General features: G+C 45.4%; 1 protein-coding gene across 1 annotated transcript in view; it reads right to left on the bottom strand.

Annotated features, from left to right (window-relative positions):
* ITIH6 (inter-alpha-trypsin inhibitor heavy chain family member 6) overlaps positions 1-18,677 on the bottom strand; it is a 41,651-nt gene extending 22,974 nt beyond the window's left edge. Inside the window, 8 exon segments of the mRNA XM_007446472.1 lie at positions 3,747-3,863; positions 8,572-8,752; positions 10,920-11,088; positions 11,091-11,152; positions 12,049-12,068; positions 12,070-12,160; positions 17,171-17,325; positions 18,576-18,677. Of these exon segments, the coding sequence (XP_007446534.1) occupies positions 3,747-3,863; positions 8,572-8,752; positions 10,920-11,088; positions 11,091-11,152; positions 12,049-12,068; positions 12,070-12,160; positions 17,171-17,325; positions 18,576-18,677 (897 nt within the window).
* Positions 18,678-19,519: the final 842 nt, after the last annotated feature.

Below are 19,519 nucleotides of genomic sequence, written 5' to 3'. Positions count from 1 at the left end.
CTGCCTGCTGGATATGTCCATTTCTGATATAGGGAAGTTGAAGTCTCCAACTATAATAGTGGATTTGTCCATTTATCCTTGCAGTTCTATCAACTTTTGCCTCATGTATTTTGACACTCTAATGTTAGGTGCATACACATTAAGGATTATTATGTCTTCTTGGAGAATCGACCCTTTTACCATAATATAATGAACCTTTTAATCCCTGACAATTTACTTGCTCTGAAGTGTACTTGGTCTGAAATTAATATAGCTCTTCCAGCTTTCTTTTGATTAGTGTTAGCATGGTATATGTTCTTTGCATCCCATTACTTTTATCTATCTGTGTCTTTATATTTAAAATGGGCTTCTTGTAGAAAACATAGTTGGTTTTTGTTTTTGTTTTGTTTTGACACTGACAGCTTCCATCTTTTTTTTTAATTTTTAAAATTTTGTTATGGTAAGAACACTTAACATGAGATCTAGTCTTTTAAATTTCGAAGCAATTTTTAAGTCGGCCGTACTGTTTTTTTTTTTATTTTTTTTGGAGATCTAGTCTTTTAAATTTCGAAGCAATTTTTAAGTCGGCCGTACTGTTTTTTTTTTTTTAACATCTTTATTGGAGTATAATTGCTTTACAATGGTGTGTCAGTTTCTGTTCTATAACAAAGTGAATCAGCTATACATAAACATATTATATGGAAGCTTCTGTCTTTTAATTGGTGTATTTAGACAAGTCCTCATTAAAGTGATTACTGATATAAGTAGATTAATATTTGCTATATTTTAAACTGTTTTCTCTTTGTTTCCCTTTTTTTTTCTTTGTCTGCTACTCTTTTTCTGCCTTCTCTGGTTTCAGTCGAGTGTTTTATATGGTCCCATTGTCTCTTGTCTCTTAGCATATCCATTATGTTAAGAAAATTCCTTAGTGGTTGCCCTGGAGTTTGCAACATGCCTTTATGACTAATTCCAGTCCACATTCAAATAACACTATACAGCTTCATGAATAGTTCAAATACCTTGTGACAGAGTAGTCCAATTCCTCTATTTTGTCCTTTATAACACTGCTGTCATTAATTTCACTTATCAGTAAACTATATTCACTGAATACATTGTTGCTATTATTATTTTGAACAAATCGTTATCTGTTAGATCAATTAGTTAAAAAATAAAATATATTATTTTACTTTTATTTATTCTTTCTCTAACAATCTTCCTTTCTTTATGTAGGTCCAAGTATCTGAGCTATCCCATTTTCATTCTCTATGGAGAACTTCTTTTAACATTTAGCTGTGCAAGACAGGTCTACTGGTGACAATTCTCTCAATATTTGTTTGGCTGATAAAGTCTTTATTTTTCACTTTGGAAGGACAATTTTGCTGCATACAGAATTCAAAGTGAGTGGTTTTTTCCTTCAACACTGAATATTTCACTACACTCTCCTTTTCCTTGCATGGTTTCTCAAGAGAAATTCAATGTAATTCTTATTCTTGTTCCTCTATAAGTAAGATATTATTTTCTGTGGGCTTTTACAGGATTTTCTTTTTGTCTTTAATTTTCTGCAGGTCGAATAGGATATGCGTACATGCACATTTCTTGGTATTTATCCTGCTTAGTGTTCTCTGAGCTTCCTGGACCTGTGGTTTGATGGATGTAATTTATTTTGGAAAATTTGTACCTGTTATTCCTCCAAATATTTCTTCTGTTACTTTCTCTCTTTCTTTTCCTTATGGTATTCCCATTACACATGTTACACTTTTGTACATGTACACAGTTCTTGGATATTCTGTCTTTTTTTTTTTAACATCTCCATTGGAGTATAATTGCTTTACAATGATGTGTTAGTTTCTGCTCTACAACAAAGGGAATCAGCTATACATATATCCCCATATCTCCTCCCTCTTGCGTCTCCCTCCCACACTCCCTATCCCACTCCTCTAGGTGGTCACAAAGCACTAAGCTGATCTCCCTGTGTTATGCAGCTGCTTCCCACTAGCTATCTATTTTACATTTGGTAGTATATATAAGTCCATGCCACTCTCTCACTTCATCCCAGTTTACCCTTCCCCCTCCCCGTGTCCTCAAGTCTATTCTCTACATCTGTGTCTTTATTCCTGTCCTGCCCCTAGGTTTTTCAGAACCATTTTTTTTTTTAGATTCCATATATATATTTTTTTTCATTCTTTTTTCTCTTTGCTTTTCAGTTTGGGAAGTTTCTATTGTCATATCTTCAAGTTCATTGATTCTTTCTTTGGCCAGATTCAGTTTCCTAATGAGCCCACCAAAGGCATTTTCCATTCCTGTTACAGTGTTTTATATTTCTAGTATTCTTTTTAATTTTCTTAGGATATCCATCTCTGCTTAAATTTGCCATCTGTTCTTGTATGTTGCCCACTTTTCCCATTAGAACCCTTAGCATATTAGTCATACTTATTTTAAATTCCTGGTGTGATAGTTTCTAAGCTCTGCCATATCAGTTTGGTTCTGATGCTTGATTCATTTCTTCAGATTGTGTCTTTCCTTTTAGCATTCTTTGTATATTTTTGTTGAAAGCCAGACATGAGGTATGAGGTAAAAGGAACTGAGGTAAATAGACCTTTAGTGTGAGGTTTTATGTTTATCTTGTTAGGAGTTAGGTTGTGTTTGTTGGTTGCTGCAGTTGCGGGTGTCAGAGGCTAAAATTGTTTCTAGAGTCCTTGTTTTTGTTTCCTATGTTGTCTTGGATTTCCCTAGAGACTCTTTCATAAATAGAGTACAGGCTTCCAGTTCTTTCAACTGTAACCTCCTGCTTTTACACAGGAACCCAGCTGATATGGTGGTCATGCATGGGGGGAGGAGAAACATTCTATAGTTCTAGGATTAGGTCTCAGTCTTTAGGGCACCTAGCCCCTGGAATATGCGCATCACAAGTTCTTTCAGCTTTTATCCTGGCTTAGATGAAATGGGAAGACTAAAAAGGTTTGGAGTTGGGTATATCCCTTCCCATACATTAAAGGCTAGAGGAGACAGTTTTCAATACTTCCCTTCTCCCAGTTTGGTTATATTCTCATAAAACACAAGTCAATTAGCCTTAGGTCGGATGGGCTCTGTGGTTCAAAATGTCAAGGTAAAAAGGTTACACTGTCACAAGACACTAGAACTGTATATTTCTAGAACCCTAGAGTACTACGGTTTGAAAAGCTGCTTCCAGAACTTTATGGATTCAGTCTCTAAAGTCAAAATCTCTTTGGCCTATGGCTGCAGGATTCTGTTTCAAGGGTGCTCTGGTAGGTGGGGTACAAGACTGAAGCCTAGATGGACCCAGGACTCTATGGCTTCTAAGCACTATAAGGCCAGTGCACTGTATTCTTCTGGCTATATAGTCAAACAAAACAAAACAAAACAAAGCTGTGGCCCCTTGACAGTTCTGAATCTGAAATGACTACAGTTTTAATGTTTTTGACTCATGCTTTATGATGCCAGAGTACTCTAGCCCAAAGTCTCTATGACTCTGGGCCTTTATGTGACCTGGAGGTTTGTGGTTGTGGCTCTTGATGGGTTCAGGCCCCATAGTCCTATGTTTCAGTGTTCCTATGATTCTGTGGCTCCATGTCTACGTGGCTCCTGATATGTAAGGTACCAAGACTCTAAGGTAGGCCTAGGCCCATAAGGTCCAAAGGTGATGGGATGGCAGGGTGTCTTGTCTCAGGAAACCACTGTACCAGCACTCTCTGCTTTCTGAGCTTTCTAAATCAAGAGCAATGAATGATCCCCAGGGTCCTTGTTACCTGCTTCATTTTGGTACCAAACATGGAGCCGCTCGCGTCAATAACAAACACCACGTTTTTCTTAACAGGTGGACGGCTTCTGGGTGCAAAGTAATGAACAAAATAGCCATCGCAAATCTGGAGAAAAAGAAGTGGAATCAACAAAATCTGTGAAAGCCAGTCTAAATCAAGTCCCCTCTTATTTTGCTGCATAAAACCCTGCTCTTTTGCTTCCTAGGCCTTATCACTGTTGCTATTAAATAGGCATTTGTGGGATTGTTTGCTCAATGTCCATCTCCTCCACCAGAAGTGTATCTCTGCTGGTCAGGCTGCCAGCCCAGGGCCTGCCCCTGAGCTGTGGAGAAAATGAGACTGGCTGTGGCCCAAGGCTCCAGGGATCAGGATCTCTGTAATATGTGAGTTCCTGTCTGTGAGAGCTGGACTTGCATAGTCTTGAGGGCCCCTAGGGACGTTTTGCCTGGGCTCCAGGAACTGAGAGTGTTGTTTTAACCTCCCTCTATAGAGTGAGCCTGAGGCCCGGCTCCATTGCTGCCAGGGGCTGGGAGTTTGCAGGGCCTCCCTCTCCTCCTTAAACCTCCTTTCTGCTGTTGCTGGGCAGAGCAGGGAGGGGAGGAGGGAGCAGAGGCTGAGTGAGCTATTTGTTCAGAGGGGATTGGTTGGACCAGGTGCAGATGCCTTGGGCTATCGGGGATATGATTGGCTGCTGACCCCCTTCCCCCACTCCATCTCTCCTTCTGCAGAGCCTGGGGCCTGGGACAGTTGAGGGAAGGGGAGGGGGAAGCTGGAAGGGCCCCCAGGACCAGTGGCAGCTCAGCCTAAGGAAGTATAGGCTTGCTGAGGGTCTGTGCTGCCCAGGAGCCTGAAGCAAGCTCTGTCCTGGGATAACCAGCTTATTCTCCTCTCAGCCCTTCAGGCATTCTCTGGTCACAAAGCTGGACACACTATCTCCTCCCATCTTGGAGGGCGGGAGGCGGGTGGTGGAGAGCAGGAAGGAGATGGGAGGACATCTTGCTCTTCCCCTCCACCCCAGCCTTTGAATTAATTCACAAGCACAAGCGTAGGCTTTGTCTGCACTTTTTCCTGGCACTCTACAGCAGTTCCCCAAGCCCTGGGTCAACCATCCTGCAACTGCCCAAGCCACAGGCAGAGTCCAGCTGTCCTTCTGTGTTCTTCCCTTACCTGGGTAGGTGAGAGCTTCTGGAAAAATCACATTCCTACCTCTCCATGGTCCCAGGCTCACCAGTGGCCCCACACCTCACATCCTATTATATAAACCAGAGGCATGACCCAAGTCACCAACCTCTCACACTCCCTTCAGCTGTCATGCCACCCCATTCTCAGGAAATGCCTCCCCTCCCTCTTCATGAAAAAATTAAGGGCACCAGGCCATGTCCCTTGGACTGCCCACCCCACCCTTGCGCAGGGTCCACACACCTATATGCCTCCTCCCTCTACTGAAAGACAAAACAATCCTTCCTTGACCCCATGCATGCCCAGCCTCCAGTACCTCCTCCACCAGCCAGACTCCTACTCTCCAACCCAGCCCATGCACCCGACTGGGTCTTCTTTAGAGTTTAAAAATGTTGGTGTCTTTTCCATCCACTAAGACAACCTCCAATCATCCCGATCCCACCCAAACTTCAAATCAGCTCCTTTCTTCCCGGTAGCATGCCAAGGTAATGAACTCGACAGCTGCAATGGTCTTCTCACCTCCGGTTTACTCCTCTGCCCACTGCAGCCTGGCTCCCACCCACACCGCTGATCCATCTCTCACCAAAGGTAGCAACGACCAGTTGGTTGGAAAACTCAGTGGGTGTATTTCAGTTCTCATCAGACTGCACCTCCCTGATATATTTCACAATTGACAATCATCACTTCTGCTCCTCAGAAGAATCTTTTCCCCTGGGATCCAGAGAGGATGAACACTCCTTATTCTCCTACCAGCTCTCAGGTCCATCAGATTCAGTCTCTTTCTTCAGCTCCATTTCCCCCCGTCCCTTAAACAGTGTTGCCTAATATTTGTCTGTCACGGCATGCAAAGAAAATGATTACGTTTGTGTAGCACAATGGAGGGAAGTGGTGGGGATTTACAGCCCTGAATAGGCTGATGGCAGCTCGTGGGGCCAGATACCCCAAGGGCTGTGGAGATCAATAGCTCCTAGACTGGGAAGCTCTACCTTAGCAACTGCCATCCTGGGTCTGCTCTTCTGGCTCTATACATTTGGCCTGGGTCACCTCCCTAGCTCTCTTGGATTCAACCCCTGAATCTCCACTGCTGACCCCACACCTCTTTCCCCAGTCCAATGCTCTTCACTCTTCCCCCTCCACAGCTTCATACACACTCACCATTGGACCTGTTCCCTTGGATGGCTGAAGCCTCCAATGTATGCTGCCCAAACAACAAATTCATTACCTTCCTCCCATCTCAGCCTTGCGTGTCTTTGTCATTTAGAGGCACCATCATCCACATGGTCACTCCAGATACAAACCTGAGTGTCACCCCTGAATCCTCCTGTGTCCCTCACTCCTCACATCCAACCAGCCACAAATTCATGCTGGTTTGATCTGCTGGATATGTCTCAGGCCCAGCCCTCCTCGCCATCCCAAACTAATGAAGCCAAAATTTAGGGCTCCTTTCCCTCTGGTTTCCCTGCTTCTCCTGGGGCCCCTCCCATCCATGCATCGTTGCAGCAGCTGCACGGTCTGGTCTTTCTAAACACAAACCTCATAGCGTCATTCCCTCTCAGGGCTCCCTGGGCATGTTCAACATAAATTTTATGTTCCTTATCAAGCCCCTGCAGCACTCAAGGCCTTCAGTCTCACCTCTTAGCATTTCTTGGGCCTCAAATCAACACTCCAGGAACTCCAATCCACTTGTAGTTCCCTACACACCCCTGGATATTTCCAGCCTCTATTCTTTGTATCATGCAGCCCTCAGTTTACTAGACTGCCTTTGCCTTCTGAGAGCCCCCCTTCCCAACTTGGCACACTTCTTTGAATTCTTTAAGACCCAGGTCAGGCTCCCTGACCTCCTCACCCCTCATGATGGCTTCCATCGTACTTATGTTGTCATTGACAAAGCACTTCTCATCTTGCGTCATTCTCGTGTCTCTCTGTTTCACCTGGAGACAGTGTTATTCACTGATCTGTGTGTGATTCACTTCAGGGTTCCTGACATCAGCCAGCAGTGGGCATAACGGATTAGGTGCCCATGGAGTAAATGTGTTGGGCTTTGAAAGGCGGGCATACTCAAGTAAAATGAGAGGTGAATTGAGGGGTTCTTGGTTGGGGGATGCAGGAATCATAGCACACAGTGGATGGGAGTATCAGTCGTACTATTTAATGCCTAGTTCCGTCTGTTCTATCTGTATCTTTACTCTAGGCAATGGTGGGAGAGGTAAAGAATGAACAAGCAGACAAATGCCTCAGTTCACACGTGCACGCGTGCGCACGCGCGCGCGCACACACACACACCAGAACACCAGGTTAAGGCCCTGCTGCCACCTACTGGCATGATACCCTCAGCTCCTATTCTGAGAGGGTGAATTCCTTCTATTCCCCTTACATAACAGGCCTCTGTTATACCTCTGTGCCTCTGCATATGTGATTCCCCTCTCTCTGCATGCCCTCCCCTTCATCCTATCGGCCCAGGTAAAGTCTATTCAGTTTTCCTATGCTAACTTAAAGGCCAACTCGTTCAGGAAGGCTCTCGTGAAACCCTCCTCAGTGGTATCCATACGTAACCCATTACATATTTATACACAGCCCTTAGAACCTTTTATGACTGCTCTGGCTCTACGTATCGGGTTACCTCAGGATGGGACATTTCCAAAGGGAGATTAGGGGCTGTGTCCAACTCATTCCTGACTTCCCAGAGTCACTGAGGGCAGGACTGGGTTAGAGCAGTTTCCAGCTTGATGGAGGTGAGTCCACATATGAATGAATGAATGAATAAGTAAGTGCATGAGGAGAGGTGTAACCAAAGCACTATATTAGCCCAGAGCAGAGAGAGGAATTGTAAGTGGGGTGGGGTCATCATGGAGGTGGCACTGAAGCAAGGTTTTCAGGGATGAGGAGGACACTCACCAGTGGAAAAAGGAGGGAGAAGACATTCCCAGGGTGGCAGACAGTATGAGCACATACTCAGGCACAGATGACTGGCAGGTTCAGGTGCTTTGGGACATTGGTGTGTGGTGTGGCGTGGTGTGGGGCAGCTGGAGGATGGTTTGTGTGCTGGAGGCAGTGAGAGGTGTGGTGGGAGAAGCAGGCTGGGACCAGACATCTCAGGCTGCCATGCAATTGTTGTTGTGAAGCCAAGGGTCCCGGATCAGCCTCTACCCCTCTGGTAGAGCGTGGGACCTCTGCATGTTCTTCGTGAGTGTGTGAGCTCAGAATTTAAGGGCTCCCTGTTTAGGCAAATGGCTCAAGTGAGGCAAAAAGAATTTTTAAAACTTAGAGACATCCAGAAAGCCCAAGAGAACATGAGAGTATCAGAGCTGCAGAAAGTGAGAGACTAATCACTGGCCAATGGTTGCCTTTCCGAAAGGTCTGGTTAAGAGTGGGCTATGACTTGCTTCGGTTAGGAATGTATTCACCTGGATCTTGATTCAGTTTATACATTTCCGGGTCTCCAACCCTTTGGGGGACACATGTGTCTCACCAGGTGTGAAGTCATGTGTCGCTACACACCGTCCTATCCGTGTTCACTAGTCCTCACTGATCCCTAGGGAGAAACAAACGTGCACCTTGTGGAGGCCAGCGCCTTGTTTCCCAGGTCTGTCTGACTCCAGAGCCCACGCTCTTTCCATTCTCCTGGGCCTCTCACCTGCACGTCTCCAACGATGTCCTCCATGACTACATCATACTGGACCACGAAGTCGGCCCTGATGCCTGAACTGGAGAAGGCAGACTGGTCTTGCAGTGTCGCACAGAAGGTAATTCGGACACTGGTCTCTCCCCTCTCAATCCTGGTGGATGGGGGAGAGTCAGCCTCACCTGCATGGGTGGGGAGGGGTTAGGTGGGATGGAGAGCTCACCAGGCAGAAAGCCAGGTAAAGGGACATCAAAAGAGGCAATATCTGGGGAGGGTGAGAAGCAAGCCCTGCACCACCTGCTGTTCCTTTTGCCTGCAACGCCCCTCCACCTGCCCAAATGCTACATTCCTCTCCCAATCCTACAACCAGCTCCCCCTACTCTGCCTCTTCCATGGGCCCAGCCTGACAGACCCAGCCCCCACTCAGCTCCCAGGCTCTGGCAGCCTGGCCCTCACTCAGAACTTCATCCTGGCTCATTTGCCATCCATCCAGGGAGCCCAGTCTCTGGAGGAGTGTCATGTCCCCAGGAGCCTGGATCTCCTCCTGGAGAGACCGTGTCGTGTGTGTTGTGGAGAGAGACAGATATACAGTCAGGGCCTCGGTCTCCTCCCATGCCCCTTACTGCTGTGGGAAACTGCAGCCCAGCAACGTTCTCTTCTAGATAGAATTTCATGTGTTTTCTTCCCCCTCTGGCTTCTTGACTCTCAGAATCACGTGTGTGAATAAGACTTTTAGCGCCTCATGAAATCACAGATGAACTTCTGGTCCCGGATGTTTGCTGAGCTGGCCACAAGATCAACTCCTCTGGAATTTCAGCCCAAGACAAATGTTCATTTAGACATGCCTCTGTGTCTCCTTTTTTCCAGAAAATGGAAACTAGGGAATTCTGCTCCCCGCCCCCCTTTCCTGCTACAGCTGTCAGGAAGCTTAGGGGCAAACTGAGCCCCCATACTCTCTGAGGCGTCTGCTTACATACATTCCCTTGGCTTCCTTCCTTTCAGAGGTCTTTGTTCTGTTTTATCCCCACAGGATTGGCTCTCCCCTCCGTTTTAACCTTTAAGGAGAAGGGGGGAGGGAGCTGCCATTTATAGCTTAGGGTTCAAGCGTGCAAGCTCCAAGGACTCAGATGCTGCCTGTGGGCCCCTGGACAAGTTATTCACACTCTCTAAGCCTCAGGCTCCTCATCTGTAGCACGGGAAGGATAATAGCTCCTCTTTCATAGACAGTGTTTGTGCGAATTCAATGAGATCATTTATGTAAAGCATTTGGAACCATACTTGGATCTTAGTAAGTGCTCGATAATGCTAATGATTACAGTTATCATCAGGTCTTCATTACTCTGTACCAGTGATTTGCAGAGAGGAATTTTCTCAAATTCTCACAGTGGTCCTGGGCCATCGATTGCACGTCCCCATCGTACAGACGGGAAAAGTGAAGCAGAGCCAGTGAGTGATTTGCCTGCTGCCCCACCTTTGGAGAAGGTCAAAGCTGGGATTTGAACCCAGGTCTGTGTCTGTCTCTCTCTTGTCTGTATTCCATACTGTCTCTCTGGGTCAGCAGGATCCAAGTAGGTAGGACAACCGAAGCTAAACAGTTTAGCGAGAGTGGCCACAAGACATGGGTGATTTCTCTGTGCCTGTCCACTTGTCCCTCAGCGGAGGTGTCTAGGCCGGATCAGTGGTTCTCCAATCTGACTGGACATCAAGTTCACTTGCAAATGGGTTAAAAAGATAGGTTCCTGGGGGGGGCCCCTCCCCAGCCTACTGAAGCAGACTCCAGGAAGGTGGGGTCCAGGAATCTGTATTCTGACAGCTCACATAGCGATTCTGCTGGCCGTAGCCAGTGTGGCCTTCAAACACCTTGAGATGGAAAAACAAACACCTTGAGATGAAGTCTGAAGCAAGCCTGGCAGCCAGGACATCTCTCTGGCATACAGGGCCTGAGATGATGTCCTCTGGGGCAGCCTGTACTTCACACTGTCCTCCCATTGCCCTTCCATTCTCAGTGGTGATTCCAGAGGAAAGCAAGTGTGGGCTCTGAATCCCTTAGCATTGTCAACATATGATTTCATGGAGCTGACCCAGCAACCCCTTCTCCCCTTTTACAATTTCAGTAGGGAAATCATCACTGCGGGAAATGTGGGACTTGCTGGTTTCACACAGCTTGCAAGGATGAGATCAAGTTTGTACCCGAAATATTTTCAACTCCAAACATGCCCTCTTCGCCTTGTTTGAATGGGAAAGGAACCTAGGGCAGAAGTGGTATTAGAGGGAAGCAGAGGGAAAAGGGGCAGCTTCCCATTTAGGGAAGGCCAGTCTTATGGTTGACCTGTAGTGCTGCTCACATATTTGTGTGGGTGTTGGTGTGCAGGCGGCTGGTCCTCAGTGGTGGTACGTGAAGATAGCCAATGCCTGTCTTTTCTGACACTGTGACCTCTACACTCAGCCTTGTCACCAATTGGGGTCTCAGGCTCACCACCAGCTGGTACTGGCCCTGGTGCCGCTGCAGCAGCTCCTCGTAGGCAAGAAAAAAGTCACCTTTGTGGCTGTTGCCAGGCTGGTGAAGATGCGAAACTTCTCTGATTCTCAGTCCCTGATCTTGAGAGGGAGGAGGATGAAAGAGATGGGATCTTGTGAGGACGAGGGAAGCTGTTAGATGACCTAGTTCTGGCTACCCCCTCTCTGGCCCCAGCAGACCTGGCCAAGCTTCTGTTTCAGCTAAGTCCCTCGATCACAGTTAGTTATTCACTCACCCACTTGTTAAACTATCTCTGTCCCTCATTTATCCTCTCAAATATTCTGCCTAAGAAATTCTATCACAGGCAGCTTACCCATAAGGAAACTATGTTAGTGAAAATCTGAATCTACAACAAAATAATAAGGGACTAATGATTTATTTTATAAAAAGAGGTTTCAATTTACACATAATGCCTCTTTTCCTTCAAATAACCCCTCACGCCCACCCCTCCCCCATGCTTTAGACTAAGCTTGTTTATACGCCATTAATTCCTCAGTATGCAGTAGCCAAACCTAAAGTTTCCGTGCTTGACGAAACTCTTTTGGAGGCTGGGAGGAAACATTGAAGGAAGACAATACACTTCTGCCATCAGAATGGAACTCAGTTAGGAAACAGGATTTGATTTAGAGAAATCTCACTTGAACATAACCTTACCGGAAGATGCCAGTTCTTAAATAAGCCACATCCTGCTGGCAGGAGGAAAGTGGAAGTAGTGAAGTAAACTCCCATTTATTGAACACCTACTCTCTTATAGGTTTTGCTATTCATTAACTCACCTCATCTTCATGTAATCCTATGAAGTAGAGATCATTATCCCCACATTACAGAGGTAGAGATTGAGGCCAAGTGAGAACATGTGTAAGTCCCTGATCACACATCTAAGATGAACTTGTCATGTTTCAGACATGTTATCAGAGTCTCATTTTACACATCTGTAAAATGGGGATAAAATTAGAACCCACCAGCCTTACCTGATGCCTACATGAGCAGCTATTTTTTCCTTGCTGATGGGCTTCCTCATAGATTTTCTTTGCCTGGTGCTTCTCTTTGACTTCTGCAATGTAGACTTTATTGTTGATGGTCCTGATGGAGCAGGAAAGAGGAAGGACAGACAGAAACAGAGAAAGGAAAAAAGAGATGGTCAGTGACATAGACAGAAAGAGACATACAAAGAAGATGGAAGAGGAGGATGAGGGATGGGGAGAGAAAAAGAGCAAAATAGAACTGTGAAGCCAGAGTGAGAGAAGGAAGAAGAGAAGAGAGAAGAATCCGGGGAGATAAAACCAGGTGAAGCAGTTATCATTATCTCCATTTGTCAGGTGGGGAAATAGAGACCACACAGTTGGTATATGGTTGACTTGGTGTTAGGACTTTATGTTTTCCAAAGTGTTGAATGAATTCCATGTTTTGGCACATAAAATAATTTTAGGTGGGACACAACTGAACATTTTTATTACAATTGTTATATATTTACTGTAATGTGTATTAAAAATATAAGAACATTGAACACATGAGCTCATACATATTGTTACTTAGGATAAGTCTAACTTAGGTAATCTTAAGTGTATCTATTTACAGAAACTATATTAGTAACTAATATGGTGAGTGGCACAGGCAGTAAAAATTGTGAAAGTGGAATGCAAATTGCTGCAAAGGCATCTGAGATTGACTAGGGAAGGGGCCTTTACCTTAGCAGGCTCAGAGACCAATGAGATGCTAATTCAAACTTGTTTTACCCCAGTTTTTCCTATTGCTTTAAGGAAGGTAATAAGGTATAAAGGAGTTCAAAGAAGGGAGGAAGCACTTTTGCCCAAGTCTTCCAGAAAAGGTCCTAGAGGAGGTGGCCTTGGTGGTGGTGGAGTTCAAATTAGGGAAGATTTGGACAAATGATCATCACTGGCCATGCCTCCTCAGTCTCCTTTGTTGGCTCCTTCTCTTCTTAATTCTAAATCTTTGGAACACTCTGCTCTAGACCTCCCCTTCCTCTCCTCTCTTCTTTCTACAGTCACTCTCTAGGTGAGGTCATCTAGTCCCATGGGTTTAAATATCATTTGCACACAGATGACTCCCAAATCTGTATCTCTAGTGTGGAACTGTCTCCTGAACTCCAGACCTATATATCGCTTACTTGACATTTCACTAGCATTTCCAATAGGCACCTAAAGCTTAACATATCCCAAACTGAGTTCCTTGTATCTCCTCCACCTCCCAAATCTGCTCCTCCCTTGGTTTTCCTTATCTCAGGAAATAGTTGTTCGGCTGGAAATCTTAGAGTCATGCTTGCCTCCCTTCTTCCTCTCATACACCACTTCTAATCCGTCAGGGAATTTTGACCCTATCTTTAGATATGTCCACAATCTTATTACTTCTCCCCACACTCACAATTACTACCCAAATCCAAACTACGAACATTTCTTGCTTGGATAAATGCAACAACCTACTAAATGGCCTCCCTCTTTAAAGCCTTGCCTCCTTATTACCTGTTCTCTTCACAGCAGTCAGACAGATCCTAGATCCTGTTAAATCCTAAGTCAGACCATGTCCCTTCTTTGTTCAAAAGTCTCTGTGGCTCTTGTCTCAAATCAGAGTAAAGGCCAAAGTCCTCACCAGGGCCTCCATGCTCCTATACTATATGGCTCCCTGTCACCTCTTTAACCCCATCTCCTCCTTCTCTTCACCTTATTCATTATTCTCCAGCCACCAAGGCCTCCTTGCTGTTTCTTGAGTTTTTTTCAGCACACTCCTGTTTAAGAGCCTTTACAATTTCTGTTCCCTTTGTTTGGAACACTCTTCCTCCAGATATTGGCAAATCTTATACTCTCTCTTCTTTCAGGTCTTTGTTCAAATGTCATTTCCTCAGAGAGACATCCTTGATTGCTCCTAAACAGCGCCTTCCCACTCACTCTTTATCTCTCTTGCTCTACTTTCTATTTCTTTGTAACACTTATCCATAAATTGACATATACTTCCTTGTTTATTTTTCCCTTATCTGCCTTCTCCATTGGACTGTAAGTTCCTTGAGGGCAGGGATTTTGTCTGTATTAATTGCTGCTGTATCCCCAGTACCTGGAATGCTTCCTGGCACATAGTACGCACTCAACAATTATTTGTGGAATGGGCATTCCATACAGACAGCAGGAAAACACAGGGACCATGTTTCAGAGAACAGCAAGTAGTTAGATTTGGCTGGAACAGAGAAGGGAAAGGAGTTATGGAGAGAAGTTTGGAGTGGTTGTGTAAGCCTAGAGAATAAAGGGCTTTGAACACTAGACTCAATGAGCTCATATGACAGTGAAGACTAGACATGGAGATTGGGAGTCCAAGATAAATCTTGAAGGGGGGGATGGGTCAGATCTGGTCTTTGAGGAGTGATAGATAGTTCCTTGTCCTAGAGAATATTACTGCAACTCTGTAAGCAGCAGGAGCAGGAATAACAGTCTCTCTTTTACAAATGGAAGGCACAGGTACTGGGGGTGGTTGGGGTAGAATGAAGTTATTTGACCAAAGCAGCAGTTTCTAGGAACACTTGAGGAGGATATGCAACCTGCAGAAAAGACCACTCAGGTGGGAAGTGTTTCTAGGCAGCTGAAACAGACTATTGCTGTGGCTGGGCTCATGTGGGGGTGGGCTGAGCTGGCATTGCCCCAAGGTCTCCTGGGGGTTGTAGGGGTGTAGGGTGGGGCTGGTCTGGCAGCAGCACACTGAGGCCTCTGTATGTGTGCTGCCTGCAGCAAGCATACTTTCCATGGAATCTGCCCAAAACATTTCCTCCAGCCTGCTTTGCTTAATTAAAAAAATTATTTTGGAGTTTTTTCTATTAGAGCAAAAATCCACATTCTGTCTGGCTGCTTAGCTCTTGTATCATTTGACCAGCAACCTCTCTGGTGAGCCCCCATACTCCAAACCCATGCTGTCTTTTTTGCCTTTGATCTTCCTGGGTCACCCACACACAGTGGTCCTGATCCCTTCCAGTCTTACCCATATGGAAATCCTGTTTCCAGGAAGCTTTCTTTGACTACCTCACCACCTCTCCCATGAACTCCCTTGCCAGGGGCACACTGCCTACCTCCTCCAACCTCAGGCCAGGAGGTTCCTGATGACAAAGCTCAGGCTCTAGGGCTGCTGCTAACAGAGGCTTACAGATTGTTTATAGCACAAAGCCCACCTCTGGTGAGGGGGTCTGTGCAAAGGCCGAAACTCTGCACGTGCTGGCCTCATTCATCTGCTAAATCTGAGTCACTCTTCCCATCGGGCCATTTTCTAATTCACACTAAGGTATTATATGAGCCAATGAGGCCCCACCAAGCTTCTCCTTATCTGCTCCTCCTCTCACGTTTACCATCTCAAAGAAGGCACTGTCATCTACCAGGTCAGACAAGCTGAAATCAGGTGGGCACCTTCTATCTTTACTTACTCCCCACATGTATGCACCAGGTTGTTTCTCCCTCCTTATGGTATCTCAAATCCCACCCCCACTACACTGTTCCAGCCCTCAGCAGCCCTTATGCGGATATTGCCCCAGGCTCCTTACTGAGCTCCCTGCTTCCCAGCTGGCCTTTCCAGCCCACCCCATCTCACTATTGTCACTCCTTGCTTAAAACCTTGCCATGTCTCCTCATTATGGGCCACAGTTATTTCTAAAGTGGAGTGCACACACTCCGGGGGGTGCTGGAGTGTGTACACGCCAACACACACTGAGGGAGTGGGAAAACAATGTTAACACTCTACTTATAGGGTTTTCTCTTACATTGTCTACGTATATTTTTGCATATGCTTCATAATGTGCCTAATATATTTGCTCAGTAGTGTATTTATAGACTTTATAAATTAATAAATAACATATATTTGGGAAGTACATGATCAGTTTTTTTCCTGATGGGCATGCAAACACATAAGATGGTTTGGAGACCATCAAGTAAGGGCCAGGTGCTTGGTCTGGCATTGACAGCCTTCTACCACCTAGTCTTTCCTTACCTCTCCAGTCTCAATTTTGACCACTCTCTACCTCTGCTTGTGCCCTACACTCTGGTGACACTGAAGTCCTTCCAGTTCCCCTAATGAGGAAACATTTATTCTTGTGCTCATTTTGCCTGGATTTTCCAGCCCTGCCCTCAGCCTGCTTGCCCGATGAACAGCTCATATTTTGAACCTTAGTTTAAGTATCATCTTTGTGAGGCTTTCTCTGCATGGGGCTGGGGAACTGACCACTGTCTCCTGGTAGGCCTCGCCATTCCCACCATCCCGCATTCATGCTTCTCTTTCTTCCCAGCATACTTTATTAAAATTATCTGCTTTCATTTTTATTTCCCCCATTAGACTGTGAACTCTTTGGGAGCAGGACCATGTGCAATTCATCTTCCTTTTTCCGTAATACCCAGCCCAGTGTAAGTCACACAGTCAGCATCAGGAAATGTTTGTTAAAAAAATAATCAAGCAAATATTATCAAGGAAATATTATCTGCCCACCACTAATTTTAGCATATATTTTCACATATTTAATCCTTTCAAGTGGGTTCTCATTTAATCCTTTCAAGTGGGTTCTAATTTATTTTATTTTATTTTATTTATTTATTTATTTTTGGCTGCATTGGGTCTTCATTGCTAGGTGCGGGCTTTCTCTAGTTGCGGCGAGCGGGGCTACTCTTCGTTGCAGTGCACGGGCTCCTCATTGCGGTGGTCTCCCTTGTTGCAGAGCATGGGCTCCAGGTGCGCAGGCTTCAGTAGTTGTGGCATGTGGGTTTCAGTAGTTGTGGTTTGTGGGCTTCAGAGTGCAGGCTCAGCAGTTGTGGCGCACGGACTTAACTGCTCCGTGGTATGTGGGATCTTCCCGGACCAGGGCTTGAACCCGTGTCCCCTGCATTGGCAGGCAGATTCTTAACCACTACACCACCAGGGAAGCCTGGTGGGTTCTAATTTTATCCCCATTTTACAGATGTGTAAAATGAGACTCTGATAAGTGACATGATTTGTCCTGAGTCCCATAGCTGGCAGAACCAGGATTCAAACTCAAGAGTGCATGCTCTTTATCACTATGCTCTGCTGAAAGAATGAACAAAAGAAAGAATAAAACAGTGAGTTTGGAAGCAGACTTACATGGTGAAATTGGAGATAAAGGTGAGGCGAGGCAGATTCAGGTCAAAGATGACTTCATGAGCCTTGGCATGCAGACTGAACAAGACAGAGGTGACCAAGGTGTGGACATAGCGGGAAACCACAGTAGAATGCATGGAATAGATTTTCATCAACAGCTGAGGGAAGACAGGGAGGTGGGTTAGGTAGACTCTATCCTTGGCCTACATGCACTAGTACCCAGGACTCCTGGACAGGCCTCAAGGTACAAGTGGAGAAACTGAGGCCCAGAGAGGGAAAACAGCCTCTGTCATTCATTTTGTGGATCTGCCTAATATTTCAGTGAGCTTTACCAAGTCTCAGACCCAAAGGCTCACAGAGGATCACAAATCAAGGGACCTCTGGACAAGTGCTTCTCCAACTTTAATGTGCACATGAATTTCCTGGACATCTTGTTAAAATGCAGATTCTGATTTAGCAAGTCAGGGGTGGGGACTGAGATTCTGACTTTGTAACAAACTCCCAGGTGATGTTGATGCTGCTGGTCTATGAATTTTACTTTGAGTAGCAAGGCTTTAGAATATAACAGAGTGGCTGTCATTCATTGAGCTCTACTCTGTGCAAGACACTGTGATATATGTGTCTATAACTATATCTATTCCCTTTTTAGGAACTCAAGTGTAAAGGGTTGCACCTGGGGACTTCCCTGGATGTCCAGTGGTTAAGACTCTGCACTTCCACTGCCCAGGGCACAGGTTTGATCTGGTTGGGGAACTAAGATCTCGCATGTCGCACGGCGGGGCCAAAAGAGGGAAAAAAAAAAAAGAATTGAACCTGATAAGTACAATCAGACACTGAAAGCATGATAAGCATTTGGCATCCATGATCTTATTTAATCCTCACATCGGCTCTATGGGCTACATATTATTGTTCATATTTTACAGATGTGTTAACTGGGCCCAGAGCCTGAGGCCACACAGTAAGTAACATATCGATCTTCTTCCTGACCTTTCTTGAAGCCATGATCCCTTTATCTACCCACACGTCTAGCTCATTCTCAGTGTGGGGCAGAGGGAGATGAAGGCATTTTGGATCAGCTGGACCTAGAATCAAATTCTGGTTCTGCCACCTCTTAACTGTGTCAGTCTCTGAGCCTCAGTTTCCTCTTCTATAATAGTAGATAGCTTAGCTATCTACTTAGCTATAATAGTAGAGCTTAGGTTACAGGGATGCTGTAAGGACTAAATGAAATAATAACTCTAAAATCCCTGGTGGAGCACCTGACATATGCTCAGAAAATAGTAACTCTTTCCTCTGGCCCTAGTTTCCTAGGACTGAGAAAGCAGACCAAATAACCTTCCGCTGTTGCCCCCAAGGAGCTAATTTCCTTGCAAATCCTGGGGCTCTGTTCCCTCATCCCAGATCTAACCTTTGTGCTTGATGAGGAGGCCCCAGAAGGTCCCTGGCAGGCCAGTTCCAGGAGAATGGTCAGCAGAAAGCTGATACAGATGAGTCATCTCCACTTAGACATGATGCCACCTCTGGCCCGGGGCTGTTGTTCACATCCAGAAGGTCTGAGCCCAATCTCCAAACTCGTGCTCTTTTAAGCCTTCAGGTATCCCTTCTCTAGAGAGGGAGGGACTATCCTGAAGGGTGGGGAAGACTCTGAATGTGGCATTGAATCCACACAAGTCAGGATTGTCCAAGAGCTGGGGTTGGCATCTTGCCTGGAGAGGGGCCAGTTCCATGCCTCCCTTTTTCCCATCATCCAGCTGTAAGATGAATGGAAACTAAACATACTAGAGTTCTGGGTCTGTCTGTTTGCTGTGCTGGCCCAAGGTGGGGTTTTTCTTTCCTATAAACATCCACAGGAGCCCAGTAACTGAGGCCAGAGAAAGGTCACTTATCACTGATCATCTTAAAAAGGTAGCTGATATGAGAGAGGGGTTGGTGGAGCAAGGCCCCAATCCTGGTCCTTTCTGGCATGGATTTTAGCCTTGAGACAGGAAGGATTTACTTAGGGTCCCATAAAAATTGGCTCTTACAGATATGAGTCTTATAATCTGCAGAATATTCAGAGGCCAAGACAGGCTAGGGTAGGACTGAGAAAATAAGATAGTGGTTCAAAATAGAACTACTGGACTCAGACCATCTGGGTTTGTCTCAGTTCTGCCACTTAACTGACAATGTAATATTGTGAAATTTAATTAATTGCTCTGCAGCCTCAGTTTCCTTACCTATAAAAAGAGAATAATAATTGCACCTATTTCATAAAGTTGTTATGAAGATTTAAAAAGCTTGTACTTTCAGAATGCTTGGCACATGGTAAGCATTCAGTAAACATTAGCTGCTAGGACTAGAGCTGGATGAGGC

Source organism: Lipotes vexillifer, unplaced genomic scaffold (assembly GCF_000442215.2).
Source record: "Lipotes vexillifer unplaced genomic scaffold, Lipotes_vexillifer_v1.1 scaffold624, whole genome shotgun sequence".
Taxonomy (NCBI): Eukaryota; Metazoa; Chordata; class Mammalia; order Artiodactyla; family Lipotidae; genus Lipotes; species Lipotes vexillifer.
This window is presented reverse-complemented; position numbering and strand designations above follow the sequence as displayed.